We start from the raw sequence: 17,937 nt of genomic DNA, 5'->3' as shown, positions 1-17,937 counted from the left end.
AAATCAAATGGTTTTTGAATGTTGAGAGTGAGGATACAAACTCAATTACAAAATCCTATAAAATATTAATTAATTTGATGAAACAAGTAGGGGATCTTAAAATCTCAAAAAGAGAAAGTCTAAAAGCTTGTCTGATATTGCGATTAGTGTCTTAAAATGATCAGTTTATAATATAAAAGATAAAGAGTAAGTCTTAAAGTACTGAGGAAAACACACATACACACATACAAATCTTTTTCAAACTCTCTTATTTCATAAAACTTCTTTAAAACCTATCAAATCTTGTATGAAATTGATTAATAAGTGTTTTCTAATCAATCAAAAAATTGTACACATTACCAAATTGATTAAGTACTTGGTCCAATCGATTAAAACAAGATGAATGACCTTTTAATCAATTAGAAAAGTTATTAATCAATTAAATCATATAGTCGTTTAGGGTTTCTTTTTTTATTAGGGTTATTGTATCTTGAAAGCTTTCAATGCTTATCCTTAAGAATTAGTCGATTAAATCAATTAATTGGCTCAAGGGTTATTTCCTTTTTTTAGGCAAAAAAAATCAATATAAAGGAAAACTCTCATCATTTTGTTTTTACACTAAAAATTCTAAATAGAAAGCTCTCTATATTTCTTTTACTCTCTATATTTTTTTATTTTCTTTTTCACGAGAATTGTCGCAATGCTAAAAGATTGAAAAGCCCTTGGAGAGTTGTTGAAATTAGTGATGTGTTAATTTTATTTATTCAAGAATGTGATTCCCTTGTGAGTTATACTTGTAAAGTACTTAAAGGTTACAAGTTAAACCTGAAAAAGTTTGGGTGAAGGTTCTTCAGTTAAGTTTGTGTAAAAGTTTTATTTGATTGTTGTTGAAGGTTTGTGGGTTGATCATGTAAAAGCTCGAGTTTAATTTTAGTGTAACTCTCAAGAAAAAATTCTTAAGGACAAAAGTATGTCAAGTGATTAGATAGAACGGTATAAATATTTAGTGCACTTTCTCCAAATCATTTTCTCTTAATTTAAGTTGATTTATCTCTCTTCATCCTCATCTTTCTTCTATCTAATTCTTATCCTCTAACCTAAATATTTTCAAGAGCAAAAGTTTTTATAAATTAAATATGAATTTCAAATATCATGATTCACCCCTCTCATTCTTTTATGTTTTGAGTTACTTGGTCGCGGTGTCATCCTTTTGTTGTGAGTAACTATCTCCAAGGGACATTAGAATATTTAATCTTTATGGGGTGTATGGCATCCGCGTGTGTGAATGTTTGTTCTCTCGGGTGCGGGTCACTCTAACCTTCAACAACTTAGAGGTTCAAGACACATTAGAATATTTAATCTTTATGGGGTGTATGGCATCCGCGTGTGTGAATGTTTGTTCTCCCGGGTGCGGGTCACTCTAACCTTCAACAACTTAGAGGTTCAAGACTTAGGGGTCGCCCTTTCATGATTGCATTTGTCCGACTAGGCGTATGTGAAAGTCCTTCAGTATTGGTTTGAATATAAGAAAAATCATCCTATACTAAACTTGTTCTTCCATTTATTCCACATACTAAGGAAGTGCTTTGACCAAATCTAACCTCAAGGGTTGCTTTCTCTAAATTAGGGTCATAATTTTTTTTGAAGTGTACATAGATTCCTAGTTGGTCTTAATTGATTAAGAAAAAAGAGTTGTTGTTGTTAAGTAAATTTAAAAGAATATTCTTAATATCGAAGTAATAAAGAACATTGTGAATAAGTGAAAAAGTGTATGAATAAAGATGACATATGGTTAACCAAGAGCACTAGCTTCATAATCAAGTATCAAATACTTGATTATGGAGCCAATAATCATATATCATTTTGAATTAAAAAACAAAATTTGCTTATAAAAGAAATTGGAGGAAGTATTAGTTATAAAGTTTATTTGGAGTATCAATGCAAATAAAAACTGAAACTTGCCTAGAGAAAAAGAGAGAGTGGAAACATAAATGTATCGGTACCAAATATATGTGAAATGAACAATATTAACGCAGAGAACAGAGTCGTCGTGATAGAGTGTGCAGAATCAAGTTCACAATAAACAATGTTTAATGATGAACACGGTTTGCACAATATATACTACGCTAGTTTTTATGAAATATTTTCAAAACATACTACGTACAATAAATCATTATTGTGAACATTAAATACAAGTAGTTGTAAGATTTTGAGTGTATTGTCCAAACTAAAAATAATATTCTTTACATTTTACTTTTGCTCTTTTTGTTACAAAATCTTTTATAGTCCCCTTATAAATACAATAAAAATAAAGACAGGAACTCCTAACGGACTGTTAACATTAGCTAATTTTCAAAATGTGCAAGTATCGAACCGCACGAGTGCTTATCATATACCAAGGTCAAATGATGGAGTCATAATAACATCAAGGTTCGGTTCATGAGATTGAGGATTTACATCTTGCTTCTGATTTGAAGAATCCGATTTCCGTTTAAGAATAGAAGTTGCTTGCGCCTCCAACTCATCAAGATCAATAGTATTAAGGAATTGATCATCACATAGAACATCTATGGTTGCATTGGTATCCACTGATTCTTTCTTTGATTGAAGTGCAAATTGGTGTTCAAGATTCACACTTGGAAAGTGTCCAGAATTATGAAATGTCAATCTTCTTTTACGGCTTCTTATATCCGTCTCAGTTGGAACACTAGTTGAAGGCCCTGCTTCTGAGGTCATACAGTCAGTACTTATTGATTCTGACGTTCGATTAGCTGAATGACTGGTATGTTCTGTCTGGAAACGACTCACTGTCTTGACTGATGAATTACCGCTTTCACCAATACTGGCTGTCATAGTCACATTGTCAGGACTGAAGGTGGTGGAAAATCTTGGCCCTCCATTCATCGGTGTTTGACTGAGCAATGAACGCCTGCAAAAAAGCTCATTCTAATTATGCAGGTTTAATATGAAGTTGTTAATTACTAGTATTTAGTTCAGAGTTCCATGTCACTCCACACAGACACAAAAGCATTGATTATATTGCAAGCTGAATTAGAAAAGCATTATATCCAAAACAGAGAAGTAACCCTGACATCTAGATATGGACGGGAAAGGACTAAGGAGGACCGCGAGCTACAGATCTAACATCTTATTTTGCCCCCTTGCAATTTTGAAATATTGAGTTTTTTACATTGGACCTCGAGAAAAAAGAAAACTAATCTTTAACGCATCAAATGATAAATTTCCTATCTCCACCTGACAGCAGACCATATATTTCCCATATGAAATGATAGCTAACATTTTACCAAGTTAATAACAGACTTCGTTGCACATTCATTTAAATTTTTAAACTTAACAAAACATATCCTTTCAGCATCCCATATCTCACAACGGGAAAATTTGATGACTAATGAAATCTCCTGTATTTCATTGGAAAAATATCACGACTTAAAAGAAATAACAGGAAGGAAGAAGACAGAGCAGTCAGTTTTTTTACATGCAAAGAAGAAATCCATAGTGCTAATTATTCATAGATATACATACTTTCTGCACTCAGCGTCAACTTCAATCTAGATGCATGTAATGTTACGTTAAGCCTTCTTATAATTTGACTTGGGCACAATTCATCCCTCTAAAACCCAGCTTGTAAGTTGAGGGATGTCGTCTCCCACTTATAAACATATTTTCAGGCCATATTTCATCTAATATAGGACTCTCAAGTCTCAACGAGCCTCAAGGATAGTGCCAATAGTTCGATAATGAAAGTTGGGAGCACGTGATATCTTGCTCTAGTTGACCAGGAATATTGTAGAATATTATAGAACAGTGGAATGAATATTCGGTTTACAAGTAATATATAAAAGAGCTGGCACACTTCGCATGTTTTGTTATTTGTCATTATGCCTTGAATCATTGTTTGATAAAATTATCTTACTTGTATTCATTTTCAAAAAATGCGTCATTAATGTTCCTCAGAGTTATTATGGTAAAATGGTAAACTTAGGAATGAGTAATTGACCCGGCCCAAAAAATGTCCATGTTCAGAAAATAATTGATGGTTAAGTAACAACTAAACTAACCAAAAATCATGACTTTGGCTAATTTTTTTCTCTGGAAAGTCATTTTTAAAGACTTACTAAGCTGAACTTTTCCCTTGTCATTTCTTCAAAATGTTCACAACTAATATGTATTCTCAAATTTAGACAAATATAGGAATAAAGAAAAGAATGTATGATAACTTTGCAAGTAGTTTTTTAAGGTGAATTTAGTGGTCCATTTTAATACCAAGATGATACAATTGCATGCTAACGCTACTTAAGAAAAACCTGCCAAGAGATAAGATAAGTAACGTAAAACTACCTGTAAATTGCCATCATGTCCATTCTACTAGCTCCAGGCTGAGTGGCTGCTGTAAGGTTAGTTTGATCATCTATGAAACTGTCAACAGAATTGTCATCCTCGGCATCTTCATCATTAGATACGGAGGCATCTGAAGATACCCTGATGAAGTTGAAAAGATCATGAGATTGGATATCTTCCGCAAAATATCCATGATAAACAGATTATGCTACATGTAATATCTTTTGAATCATCAAGAAAACATATGGTTACTACACTAATAAAATTTAGTTAGCCAAAAAATGATCACAGGATGAGAAATGCAAAATTCATCAAGTCTTTAGAATAAGCTTACTCGGCTTCCTCCTCAATGAAGTCTCTCACTCTCACATTAGCTGGTTTCTTTATACCTAAAATTAAAAAGTGAAACAACACTGCCGTAAGTTTTACAGAATACAATTTGTTAAATGTACTTCCAATTTAATTTCCTGGATAACAAAATATATGAGCTACAATCTACAATCCGTAAACAAAGAAAGGACCAAAAGATGTACCAATAAAACAAAAATCACCTTGGCCGTGATATCGTGTGGGATTGGTGGCAGGAGCTGGTTTTGAAAAGTTTGCCGTTGAATCAAAAATATTATTGTTTTTCTGATTCATGTTACTTTCAGTATCTTCAATTTTCCTCAACCTTTTAAATTTGCGAGCAGGTTTAATGCTTACAGACATTTCGCCACAACTTGGATGTGATTCTTCACTGATGCTTGGACCAACAGTATGCATATGCCTTTCTTCAATTTGAGAAACAAAGACTCGTCCTCTTCTAATCGCACAATTCTTCAGCTCAAGCAAAGGGGTTCGGGTTTCATTAACAGGGGAGGTACATACATTTTTACCATTGTCACTATCATAAACAGGGGAAGTACATACATTTTTACCATTGCCACTATCATAAACAGGGGAGGTACATACAGCTTTACCATTGTCATTATCATTAACAGGGGATGTACATACATTTTTACCATTACCACTATCAATTATGACATTTTCAGTTTCCCTGCAACTCAAAGAGCCAGCATCTTGTTCTTCCTGGAGATGAACAGGTGAAATACAGCCTCGGATGACAAACCTGTTTCTTGACTTCCCTGAAAAATTCAATTTGCTTCAGAAGAAATTATTTAAACACAACCACAACCAACAAAGTTATCACTTTCATATATTGTACAGGCACAATTTGACATTGAAGACACACACCTCTTTCCTCAATGGGAGACTCGGGAACTACACCACTTATAATCAAATTAGTTAAACGAGGGCTAAGCTCTTCATCTCTCATGCCGTTATCGCATGCATCTGCAGCCAGTGAAGAAGTCTGCTTCTCAACAGAATTTGCTATTTCAGTGGCATTAGCTCCTTCATTTGACAAAATCCTCTTAGCATCGGGAGTCTCAGGAATTGTCTCATCACCATCAGCTGTTTCCTCTTGACACTCGCCCGTGTCACTGAAAGTATTATCTGGTAGAGTTAGATCAACAAAGTCTTTGATTTGAATTTCCATATGACAAGAATCCACCTCCAGACGATTTTCAGAATCTATATTTATTCCCGTTGTATCCCTATTGTCTGAAATAGTGAATAGAAATAAAACAGGGCCTCCCATTAGTGTCTTCTCAAATTTCAAATGTTAACTGATATTTGCAAAATCTTTACAAAAAAGGCCTTTACTACTAACGCCAGTCAGAATTATTTTTTAAAAAAGTAGATACAAAAATACAGAAACACCTCTTTTGTTGTTTCTGTTGCTATATTGATAATTTCGTTGAAAACAAGGTTGAACCAATATGAAGAATAACAACATGCTAGGAAAAGAAAATTTTAGCAATTTCATTGAAAACAAGGTTGACATACAGATAACTTCGGTTCCAGAATCATAATGAATGTTTAATAATGTCTTGATTAGAACCTCATGTATTTATTGTTTGGCAATGAAATTAAGGAATGAAAATTAAACAGGTGATCTTACCATTTTTAGCTTCATCGAGTTCAGTACTGACATGCGGCTTACTATTTCCTAAACACCTTCCTTCCTGAATTAAACAGATAGGTGTATCAATTAAAAAGGATTAATCACAGTATGACTAAGGTCTTGTTTAGTACAATATAGAACTAATACAGAAAGAATGTAGAACCTGAAGGGTGGAATTTTTGCTATCTCCTGCACATGCAGCCAGTCCTTGCAAACGTTGCATCATGTCTATAAACATCAATGTTCCACAGGAATGCTTCACTTTATGAACTCTAGAAGGAAATGTCTGAGAGTGAGGGAAGGCGATAAGAGACAATCTACATCTATTTTCTCCAGTAGAGTGAAAATATTTTTCGAGTAAATCAGTTTCAGCAAGAGTGAGTTTGTCTTTGGATGCAGAAATTTGAAGATGGTTTTCTCTCACATTATTCTGACGAGGAATAAATTTCTCAATAGACAGTTCAACATATTGAACTTCAGGTTTAAAGATGTGGGGAATCTACAAAAGAAGTTAGAAGGATTTAGAAGATAATGATAAAAACTGAAACAACAAAGAAAAGAGGCTACAGATGATTTCCAACCATCCTTGGACTGGGATGAAAGACAAAGCTATTTATGCCCCCATTTCGCATGTGTTTGCTTATAGTCTTGCCCTTTGCCTTTTTTTTCAAGTAGCCTTTCAACTCTGCCCCTTCACAAGCCAAAACTAGTAATAATTGTTAAAGAATCATTGTAATAAACAATCAAAACTTTTCAGAAACACTAAATGCTATTGCAACTCTCAACACATTATTACTAGAGGACATCAAGAATGTCATTTTCTTTCTCAACAGTAGCAATTGCCAAGAAACATCAAAAATTGACAATCAAAGGATATCAACTCGGCCATCATGTTTTCTTCCTGTTCTCCCCATTCGCTGAATCATTCTAAGTGGTGAGATATTAGCATCAAAAGATATGACAAGATCAACTTCCATGATATCAAGACCTTCTTCACCAATGGATGTAGCAACAATGACATTGTAGGCACCGGACCGAAATTTCTGTGGGTAAAGTTGAACCACTTAAGTATATATGGAAGGAGTACATATTTGATTCCAAATAGAATAAATACCTTAAGCACAGCCTGTTGAACTTTCTGGGACTGACCTTTTGTTGTTTTTCCTGCAAAGCATAAAAAACGAAGATTTCATTTTATGAACACAGAAAATTTAAAATAATGAAGGGAAAAAAATTGAAAAGAAATATAGGTTGAAGGATAAGTGACTTTCTGTTCATATACGCTGAAGAAAAAGATGCAGATGTCAACAACGGTTAGGAAGTATTTAAGAGACAACACAAATTACGACTTGTTTTATGAAATCTCACCAAATAAAAAGCAATGGATGGACATGAGTTTTGAAGTTCACTAGCAAGGAGCCTAATTTGCATTGATGAGATATTATCAGTTGGATTTTTGTGTCCTTTGTATTATATTAGCTAAGAAGGGTTTGTTATATTTCTTTTTCCTTGGAACCTGACTTTACTTTCTGATAATATTATTCATTAAAAAATTTAACAGTAAAAGTTGACGCATCACAATATTTATCAGAACTTGGAAAGAAATTGGTGTTAGAATTGTTATCATTTGTTATGTTGTAAGAAGTGTAAGACAATAGCAGGTGTTTGTGAAACTAAAATATCCCATACAAATATTGCATGAATCTTTGCTTCATTGAAAAATAATCCTGTATTGAAATGGCAGTGGATTAAACAAAAAGAAAGGAGAGATGGGCAACACAAACTGCGGATTAAACAAAAAGAAAGGAGAGACGGGCAACACAAACAGCGCCATCTTCAGTATATGACCTATGACCCGTCAAACCCAAATACAAAAATCATGTATACATGCATTCACACTCTAAAACAAACAAATGCTCTTCTCACATAACCTACATAGCTGTTTTCCGTCTCCAACGACCTATCTTCTTTGTGACCACCCTTCTCTCGTGAATGACGGATTCTCTCTGTTCCATTTCCTACTCTGTTCTCTGCTCTTATTTTTTTGTTATTCTGTCCTTGTCTGTGTTTTGTCTTCTATTCTTTTTCTTTCATATGTTGTTCTCTGTTCTTATTTATCTCTGTTAATCTACCATTCCACAAACAGTGGCTCTCCTCTCTTACAATGTCATCTCAGGACCAAGTTTATTTCACAGACTTGTAGACTGTCAATTATGGTACTGCTAGTGACATTTATTTATTGAGATGTGCTTTTATGTTTTAGATTATTGTCTTTGACATATTATTATGTTTTACAGTTTCTTAGTATACTTTTGTCTGTGTGTGTTATGGCTATCAACATTATTTTTCATACTCATGGCAAAGTTTTTGCTTACAACCTGCCAAGAAGTCATGATCTGTCATCAAAGACATTCTGAAGCATACTTTTTATTAAAAAATATTGGTGTCTCTTTCCATGACAGCGTAGACTTTTTTTGTGTATAGCTTGGTGAGTGGTGACCGTGACAGTTTATCTCAAACATTGATCCCTTTTTCTTGTTATTATCTTACTCCCTTGAGTCACTATTATATGCAAAAAAAACAAATCATTTTATATTGATTAAGAAAGATAATTAAGTGCATTTAGTTTTCTATATTTCATATAAAACACAAGTTTAATTTAGTAAAATATCTTTGTTGATATTTAATGACTCAACTACTAGCATTAAATGTTTTTGAACTAAAAGAATAGTGTATTATGAATACTAGCATTAAATAGTTCAAAAGTTAACTTTTGTTTATAATAACGACCAAGATTTGAGGTCATTTTTTTTCTTTTATAGTGACCGGAGGCAGTACATAATATACAGTGTGTATTTACTTCCTGTGTTATTCACTTATTTAAAGAATTCGGAGTGTTTGTTTTATGTAATCTGAACATATTCCGACGAATGTGTGGGTTGTGAATGTGTATTCCCATATTTCTTTCAAGGCTGAAAATTCATAACTACCTCTAGAACGCCACTTTTAAAAATTATTTACAGGAAAGTTGAAACCATTTTCCAAACACTTTTTTCAAATTACCACACAGGAATAATATTTCTATCAATTATATTCTTGGGAAAGTAATTCTCACGAATGAACTTTCATGACTTCAAACAATCACCATATAGGAAAGGAACATATGACTCTAGTTTATGCAAACAACAATTCCATTGGTCATATTGTAGCAAAGATACATTCTTGAGAACACAAGTGTATCAAATGAACCATCATAAATCATAAATACCTGAACTTTGACCAATAAACTCGGTAGCTCTAATTTGATCCCCGGTACCTCCAATTGCAGCCATTATGTCCCTGATTGCATTGAATTAACCCAACGATTTTTCAAATTGTTAAAAGTTCCAAATAACCGTTTAGAATAAGATAATGAAATGATCCAATTTAACTTTACCTGACACTTTCTCTGAAATTGGAGAAAATAATCACCCTGGAGTTTTGTGGATCATTGGTTTCTGCAACAACATCCAAATATGTCATTCACTAATGAATACACACTCGTTTTAAATTATATGACATTAAAGACTAGTGAAAATAGCCCGGTTATTAGTAAAACAAAAAATCAAACTGAGATTCAGCGACAATATTTTGCTTATTGAAAGTATAGGCTGTGAAGAATATAGATGACAGAAAATTTATACAAAAAATTTAAGGCTGTTTTGGAATAAACATTTCGTTTGAAAGAAGTTTTTAAGAACTAGTATCAAATTTCAGCTTTTATAAACCTTCCTTTCGGCCTTGGAAGAGAAATCATAGCCTTGAGTCCTTGACAAAAAAGACAAATGAGAGAAATAGCATCTACAAGAACACTACAGAGAACAATTTTGGTGCCAATAAAAACTTTGAATTAGAAAAAGCAAAAGAAGATGATTGATTCCTTTCTCACTACCCTGGCAAAGCCAAAACTAATAAAATAAAATTCAATCAGATTTATACTGATTGAATCACCACCAGTGACAGCTGTTTACAAAAACAAAAAAACAAAATTCATTTCTGAGATATTCTGTTTAACTTTCCACCTCACAGTTGACATCATTCCAAATGGAAGTACCATGGATAAACATTTTTGAAAACTTGTATCAAAAAATTCCATAGTCTTTACACTAACAGATCAGATGGAAAGAAACTTGTATGATGCAATTAATAGTCATATAACAATATAAGAAAATAGAGTGAACAGTCGGCTCTCTCGCTGATTGATCTTTTTCGGTGATAACTTGGAAATTCAGGAAAAATATCACTTAAAGGAACAAATAAACAATAAAAAGAAATTGGTCATTATTTCAAACTTCATCTTAAATTTCACAAACTACGAAAAAAACTTCAACCCTCCCTAGCATACTAGCTCAATGTGAAAGAAGTCTAAGGAACATCTTTTTAATAAAACTGGAGCTGTAAAGCTAAATGTTATTCTCAAAAATTTAGTTGGGTCTAACTCATCTCTACAAAACCAGCTTGTAAGGTGAGGATTGCTCACACTTATAAACACTACACAAGTCATATCTCTAAACAATGTGGGACTAAACCCACCCCTTCAAATCCAACACAATGAAGGTGTTGGAGGTTGCAATGAAGGCAAGCCAAATGCTGCAATTGGGCGACTATGGGTGGAACGCAATGAAGGCGGAATTTCCAACAGTTATCATTAAATTACTGTAAAATCCTAATGCAAGACCATTTCTGTCACAACATGCCAAAGTCAATTTTGATGGAAAATTAAAGCATGAAAAAACCATAAACAAAATTAATGATAAAGCATGAAAAAAGTCAATCGTTGTAACTTAATTTTCTAGGTCTGAAAATGCTGTGAGAAGAAGTAATTTACATATTATCTCTTTACGAATGTAAATCTTTTATGCTAGCTTATTGTAAGAAGCAAGAAGGAAAAAAACTAACACCCTAGATATTTCACAGAAGTTAAATTCAACACTTGGCAAACAGAATTATACTTACTGAAATGCTCCAGTAATACTTCTAGCATTTTGGACAACTTGGGACTCGACGCTCCATGAGATAAGCTTTGGTCCATTAGTTGCCTTGCTTTCAAAATATCTTCATTTTTACTCATATATTTTGCAAAAAACCTACATATTGTTGTTGAAAGCATCTTTAGTCTACCTCACAAACATATCAACTATGGTCACAAATCTAGATGACTTTATCTATACCTATATATAAAAGGAATACCAAGTTTTGGTGTAGCTTTTTTCTACCAATTTTAGCATTCTTTATCTAAATAAATAATTAAATTTTATCTAATTTCAAATTTAAATCAGATCAAATTTCATCAAATCCTAATTTAAATTTTAAATAAATTCTTATATAATCCATAAAACAATTATAACAAAAAAATGTAAACTAACCATAATTCAAATTTGAAATAAAAATAACAATGCTAAATGATAGAATTCCGACCATAATTTAAATCTTAATTTTGTTATGATGAAGACCGACTATGATTTTCATTCGAGAAAATTGGACAGACGGGAACAATAGTGTTCGTCTACATGCTAGTAAGTAATTAAGTTTTGGCCATCAATTTGACTACGTGCAAGCAAGTATTAGTCACCAGTGATCACTATCTCCCAAATATTACCAATGACATTGTACAGAAGGGCTCATAAGAATTAGGAAGGATGTGTAAAGGCCTACCCTTGCTTCAATTTTCTTTCAAGCATCTCATACGCTGGTCTTATTCCATGACTTGAAAGAAGTTTGTGGATGTAATAAAGAGTAATGAGAACTCCAAAATACCCTTCAACATCTATGTAGTTGTTATGTGAAGGATCTTGCATCTGCCCTTGACGAAACTTTTCCCTCATTTCAAGTAATACACAAGGGCTCAACTGCCAGCCAGCAAGCATTGAAAAGAGAAAAAGCAGTTATTGATTAAGCTATATCATCAAGCCTGTGTAATTTTGGCAAATGATAGTACAGACAGAACAATAATGACAGTCAACCATGAGAAGTCAATGAATCCAAATAATAATAGGCAAGAAAGCTATCGAAAATCATCATGCTTCGGAATGTTATTCATGAAAATCTGATAGATAATAACTAACAGGGGGACATGCTATAATCTTATAAATGCGACTAGAAAAGGAGACAAAAAACATGGCCTGAAAGGCTGCAACAATCTAAACCCATATGTTTATACAGATCCAACAACCCAAAAGTATTTTGCTCATCCAAAGGTGTTTTGCAACACATTAGCTTTGACAACTAATTAGTTTTCTAGCTCCTTGAAATTTGAAACACATTATGAAGTGTTACTGAACCCATACATTAGAGCAACCATGACAATTAGATAACAATCTGATGTTCAAAATCAAATTCAAATACAGCAGGCCTTCATGTATTTATAATGTGTACAATCCCATAGAAGATTATAGACTATCTCTCATCACATCTTCTCTTCAATCAAAGCTACTGCTAATTAGGTTACAAGCAGTAATCATTGCTATAATGCAGGGGACATATTAGACTCAAAAAACTCTGTTTTGACGGTATTATTTAGCAACTAGTAAACTCAAATGCTTCATAATTAAAATGACTTCTTATGAGTCAGTTCAAAAGAACTTAAACATAAGAAAAATTAATAAGATCAACCATTTTCTATCTGTGCTCTGGGATGGTGGTGTCGTTAACATAGGGCAGAATTACTCTTGCTTATATAACCATAATGTGAATCAGATCCATATGTATGCAACTTACATATCCTCCGGCTGAAATAATTCCTATATTTCTTTCTAACTCTAGAAAACTTCAATAAAAACTAATGACAAGTCATGTAGTTGTTTTCTAACATTCGGTAATCTGAAACTAAAACAACATGAAAAATAAATGAGAAGAGAAAGGGCCATACAGTACGATAATCTCTATTCTGAATTGCCCCAATATTAGTAAGCTTGGTTACGATAGGGCGTATCACTTCCAAAAACTTATTGTTTATTTCTACAGCATCTTCGCCCATTGCAACCTGTAAATATTGTAACAGGGTTTTAAAAAAAGTGTAAAATATAACTATAATTTCCAAATAGGCGAGCATGGACTACCTGTATCAACTCTATCTTCCTGTCGTGAACATACGGCATAACATCGTGGTCAGTTTCACTGCGATGTTCAAGCTTGGAGATATGCAAATTATCAATAACATCCTGGACAGTCTGCTGCTTTGCTGTATATCCCAAATAGATTTAGAATACAATTTTTCTAAAAGAATATTGTTGTTATAACAATGAATGAGCATATTGTTGTTATGTGTCGAAAACATACATCCTGGGGTTGCGGTTAACGCCAATATCCTTAGTTGCACTGGTACAGCCATTAACTAGAAACCAAAATATATAATAGGGATGAATCTGTTATGTGTTGTGCATAACAATGAATGAGCATATCGTACTAAATGCCAAAATAGAGTTAAGACCAGAAATACTAAAAACCTCCGAACAAATCAAACCTCACGAACTGCTTCACAATAAGAGTAATTTCCCATTGCTCTGTGAGCTTCATCAATCACCAAACATACCAAGTACTTCACCAAACATTTACCTGAAATAAATAAATAAAGATACAAAGCTTTGTCAAATGAAGCAAAGCACAGCATATGATACATAAAAAAGATCCCCATAGAAATATTGTGTAACTAATTTAAAGAAATCACCAGAATGAATATCTTTTTCCAAAACTTGTGGAGTGACAAAGAAAACTCGCTTTGTTTTCCACAAACGAGCTCTTTTAGGAGGACTTAACTGACCAGTCATATCGACTGTCCATTCCTGCAATTAAATTCACATAGATATTTCATAAATTTTTTCAAGCAAAGATGCAAGCATATAAGTTTTAAGAAAGGTTGTTACTTGCGGTATCCCGGCAATGTTATGGCATGCTTCTATCTGTTGCATGACAAGTGGTCGAGAAGGAGCAGCAAATACTATTTTTCCTGTTGCAAAACGAAAGCAGCAGATGTAAATGCTTCTCTGATCAGAAGATGGTTTTCTCAGTTAAAGAGTTAAGTAACATAATGATATGATACACGATGTAAAACTGTAAAATTTGTGAATGCACAATCATGACGTTACGTTACATTACCCTCAGGAAACCATCTAAAGTAGTTATACATGACAACAGCAGCAATGAGAGTTTTGCCAAGTCCTGTTGGCAAGGCGACCAGAGTGTTTTGAAAGAGTGCAGTTTGGGCAATATGGAATTGATAGTCACGGAGAGGAACATTAACTGCAAAAAGTGCAAAATTGAAATTCTTCAACTAGAGGATCAACTGAGTACATAGATATATTGTATATGACTATAGGATGCAACAATAACAATAGTCTCTTCCCATTATGTGGGTGATTTGAGAGCCAGTTTGGATGAATTTCTCAACATAATAACCACAAGTCTTTTAAACAATAACATCCCGTATAAATGGAAAATTGAAATCAACTTTTGCATCACAGGTTTTATAGAAAGTCATTTACTTCTCCATAAAGGCGATAGCTTAAGGACTAACTTTTAAGAATCACTAATCTTTTTTAATTGAAAGACTATTTCAAACCAACCCAATTTCAATTACGATTTACAAACCATTTAACGCCAAACTTATACTCGTAGTTTGTCATGGTCTTACTAAGCTCTTTGTCGCTCAATCTTATCTACTCTCCTAAACATTGCTACATAAGAGCAGCCATACGAGCCCAGTGCACGAGGCTCCCACCAGGTAGGGTTTGTGGAGAGTAAATATACAAAGTCTTATCTTACCCCACACAAAAAGACTGTTTCAAAAAGTTGAACTTGTAACCCCCTAGTCACAAAGCATCAACCTTTACTGTTGCGCCAAGGCTCGCGCCGCGCCTCTTGGGTCTTGGCAACAATCCTAACATAGATTATAGCAAAAACAACAACTACAACCAGTACATTAGTACCTGGATATATCCAAGTTTTGGCTGCTTCAGTGTCAATGGGATGATTACAGATAGATTCTTCACAGTCATTTTCCGGAACCCGAATCGTTTCAGTTTCCTTATTCGCAATTCCAACAAAATTATCAAGAGTCGATTGCTTCCTCTTTCCCTTACCCTTCCCCTTTCCCTTTTGACAAACCTTTTCCGCTTCACTTCCGTTCGTTTTCGCGTCACTTCTCATTTCGCAAACCGCATCAATTTCTCTCGCAGCTGCTTCCCAATCAAATCCCTAAAAAAAATACACAAAAACAAAAATAATTTGAGAGAATGAAAATTGTTGAGATTGTAAAGAAACTAGTTGGTAACCGATTTTCATACATCGTCGTCGTCGAGAATCTCGTAAGGGTTATTGGAATCCATTCGATAAATTACTCGGATTTTTGGTTTGTTTGAGGATTTGGGGTTCTGGTTCACGACTACAAGGAGTGAGGAAGGTGAATGTGCTTGTGCTATGAATTGGGTACGAAAAGGAAAATTTTAATTTAATTTGATAAAGCTTCAAATGTTTATTGGGTTAAACCAAAAAAATTTAAATATATGGCGCTAAAATCTCGATTGAAAATGGAAAATGAAAATGACTTGCTAGAGAAGCTTGAAATTCTTATATAAAATATATTATAATAATAATAATAATAATAATAATAATAATAATAATAATAATAATAATAATAATAATAATAATAATAATAATTTATTGTGGAATCAGAAAGGGCGATGGTTGTGTAAACTAATGGTCTTGATGCGATGTCGTTAACTGGTGTTTGTTATCTCCGATACGGTGGACTAAAGGGGAATATTTGTAAGGTTAGCACTTAAACTCTCAAGTCAACTTAGGGTTCAAGATAGTGATAGTGAAAGGGGAGATTATAGATTGTGTATCTGAGAACCCTCTACCAAAGTGTTTATACTTGGGACCTGACGGAGTAGGCTAGATAATGGGTTTGGTGCTATTAGACCCCTGGCTGGCGCAGAGTAGTGGGTCTAGGGTCTCTGGTCGGTACGAAGCAGTTGCCCCCAAGACTCATCGGACATGTTTGATGTTGGGGGAGTCTTTTAGTAGTAGTGGTTCACCTTAAAGGATGTTCGCTTAGGCGTCGGCTAGCATTCGCCGCTTTAGTTTTGCCAAAGCGTTATGTGAATGTAAGCATTAAATGCAATCTTATTATTGAAACATTTAACTATTTTTCTTTGATGTGTAGCCTAAAAATGTGTGAGTGATGTGACGCAACTTTCCGTGTACTCGAGCGTTCTCAAGTGTAGTTCTTTTCCTCAGATGAAATATGACTGTCAATTTGTCCTTATTTCATGTTTTTGATCTGATCCATTCAATTGTCTTTGCATATCTAAAGATGGTGAGATATTGTAGCGAAACTTTTTAGTCATCTTGTAGACTGGGTTTCCCTTGTCTTTTTAAGTCTCCCCCTCTTATTTGAGAGCACTTTCTTTTCAGAGTAATTGTCGTCGCACATTCATAATTTTAAAGTATTAAAGCTTTGACTCTTCAGCTCCCTTCTTTGTGTCAGCGCTTTCTCCCTCATACTTAAAGGTACATTTTGAAGGTTCAATGAAATACAAGAAAGGAAGGTTTGAATTATGTTTCCAGATTTTAAATCTTTTTAAATATCCTAAGGTTAAACACTACTCATGCACAAAGTAATTAACAATAATAAGAGACATAGGTATTTTTATCTTGGTTCACCGTTAACAAGCTTAGTTCAGTCCATCAACCCAGGATGATTTTATCTTTATCAACAAAGAACTTAATCCATTAATCAAATAAACTTTTGATTACAACCTCAATGAAAAATTATCATTGACATCTTAAGAAATCTAACCCAAGTGGTATGTTGAGGAAATCACCTCAATGACAAACAATCGTTGACATCTCAAGGCTCTTAATTAAAACATTTAGTCCCTAAAGGAAAACAGCCTCAATAACAATTGTTATTAATATCTCGAGCATTCTGACCACACTTGGTCCCTCAAAGAAATTAACCTTACAAGGTTAAGATTACAAGATCTGTGTATACAAAAAATAGTTATTGATAAGTTAATTACACTAACTTTTAAGCATAAAAGATAACACTTTAAGAGATAAATTTGAAAGCTTAATTGATCTTCTTTTCTTGCTGATATATTGATTTTCCTCTTTTAGATATAGATGTATCTTCATTGTTTTGGCTTCATTGATCTTCTTTAATACTTGTTCTCTTTTGCATGTAAGGAATTTCTTCATGTCCATACCTGCATATGCATTTCCAATAGCCTTTTTCTCATTAGCTCATTGTTTCTCTTATATTTCGCTGATTTTCTTTTTATGTGAGTGCTACTTCTCCTGAGAAGCTTCACTCTCTCATGTGTGTATGTTGTCTACATTGTTCCACATACTTTTTGTATTCAATCTTCAAACTTCTCTTTATATAGATTAAAATAATAGATTTGTTGGAGAAACTAGATGGTAACTCATTTTCATACATCATTGTCGTGAAGAATCTCGTAGGGGTTATTGGTTACATTCGATAAATTACTCAGATTTTTTTCATTAATTTTTGTTTGAAGATTTTGGGATTGTGGTTCACGACTATGAGG

At 33.6% G+C, this 17,937-nt stretch overlaps 1 protein-coding gene across 2 annotated transcripts; it reads right to left on the bottom strand.

Moving 5' to 3' along the window:
• Positions 1-2,122: 2,122 nt before the first annotated feature.
• Positions 2,123-15,839, bottom strand: LOC131643486 (DEAD-box ATP-dependent RNA helicase FANCM-like). 2 transcript variants are annotated; one of them, XM_058913714.1, is made up of 23 exons: positions 15,667-15,839; positions 15,310-15,577; positions 14,480-14,623; positions 14,248-14,330; positions 14,052-14,166; positions 13,848-13,939; positions 13,664-13,718; positions 13,444-13,565; positions 13,254-13,367; positions 12,041-12,234; positions 11,342-11,472; positions 9,783-9,843; positions 9,615-9,685; positions 7,461-7,510; positions 7,224-7,389; positions 6,928-7,055; positions 6,510-6,845; positions 6,344-6,407; positions 5,575-5,943; positions 4,890-5,465; positions 4,673-4,727; positions 4,339-4,479; positions 2,123-2,908 (listed from the first exon to the last, which is right to left on the bottom strand). In XM_058913714.1, exons 1-23 carry the CDS (start codon positions 15,706-15,708, stop codon positions 2,368-2,370), a joined length of 3,918 nt encoding a protein of 1,305 aa, XP_058769697.1. In that variant the 5' UTR covers positions 15,709-15,839; the 3' UTR covers positions 2,123-2,367. The 2 variants fall into 2 exon arrangements, with proteins under 2 accessions (XP_058769697.1, XP_058769698.1); XM_058913715.1 differs by lacking the exons at positions 14,052-14,166; positions 14,248-14,330; positions 14,480-14,623; positions 15,310-15,577; positions 15,667-15,839 and having other exon boundaries at positions 13,831-13,930.
• Positions 15,840-17,937: the final 2,098 nt, after the last annotated feature.

Source organism: Vicia villosa, linkage group LG1 (assembly GCF_029867415.1).
Source record: "Vicia villosa cultivar HV-30 ecotype Madison, WI linkage group LG1, Vvil1.0, whole genome shotgun sequence".
In the NCBI taxonomy this organism is placed as follows: Eukaryota; Viridiplantae; Streptophyta; class Magnoliopsida; order Fabales; family Fabaceae; genus Vicia; species Vicia villosa.
Note: the sequence above shows the minus strand (reverse complement) of the source record. Positions and strands in the feature narration are given on the sequence as shown.

Bases quoted from the DNA above. Each gene is read 5' to 3' on its own strand.
- LOC131643486 (XM_058913714.1), bottom strand. From the start codon at position 15,708: ATGGATTCCAATAACCCTTACGAGATTCTCGACGACGACGAT. The intron at 15,578-15,666 runs GTATGAAAATCG...TATTTTTTTTAG, and splicing joins AGATTCTCGACGACGACGAT to GGATTTGATTGGGAAGCAGC. The intron at 7,511-9,614 runs GTATTTATGATT...TATGCTTTGCAG, and splicing joins GTTTATTGGTCAAAGTTCAG to GAAAAACAACAAAAGGTCAG.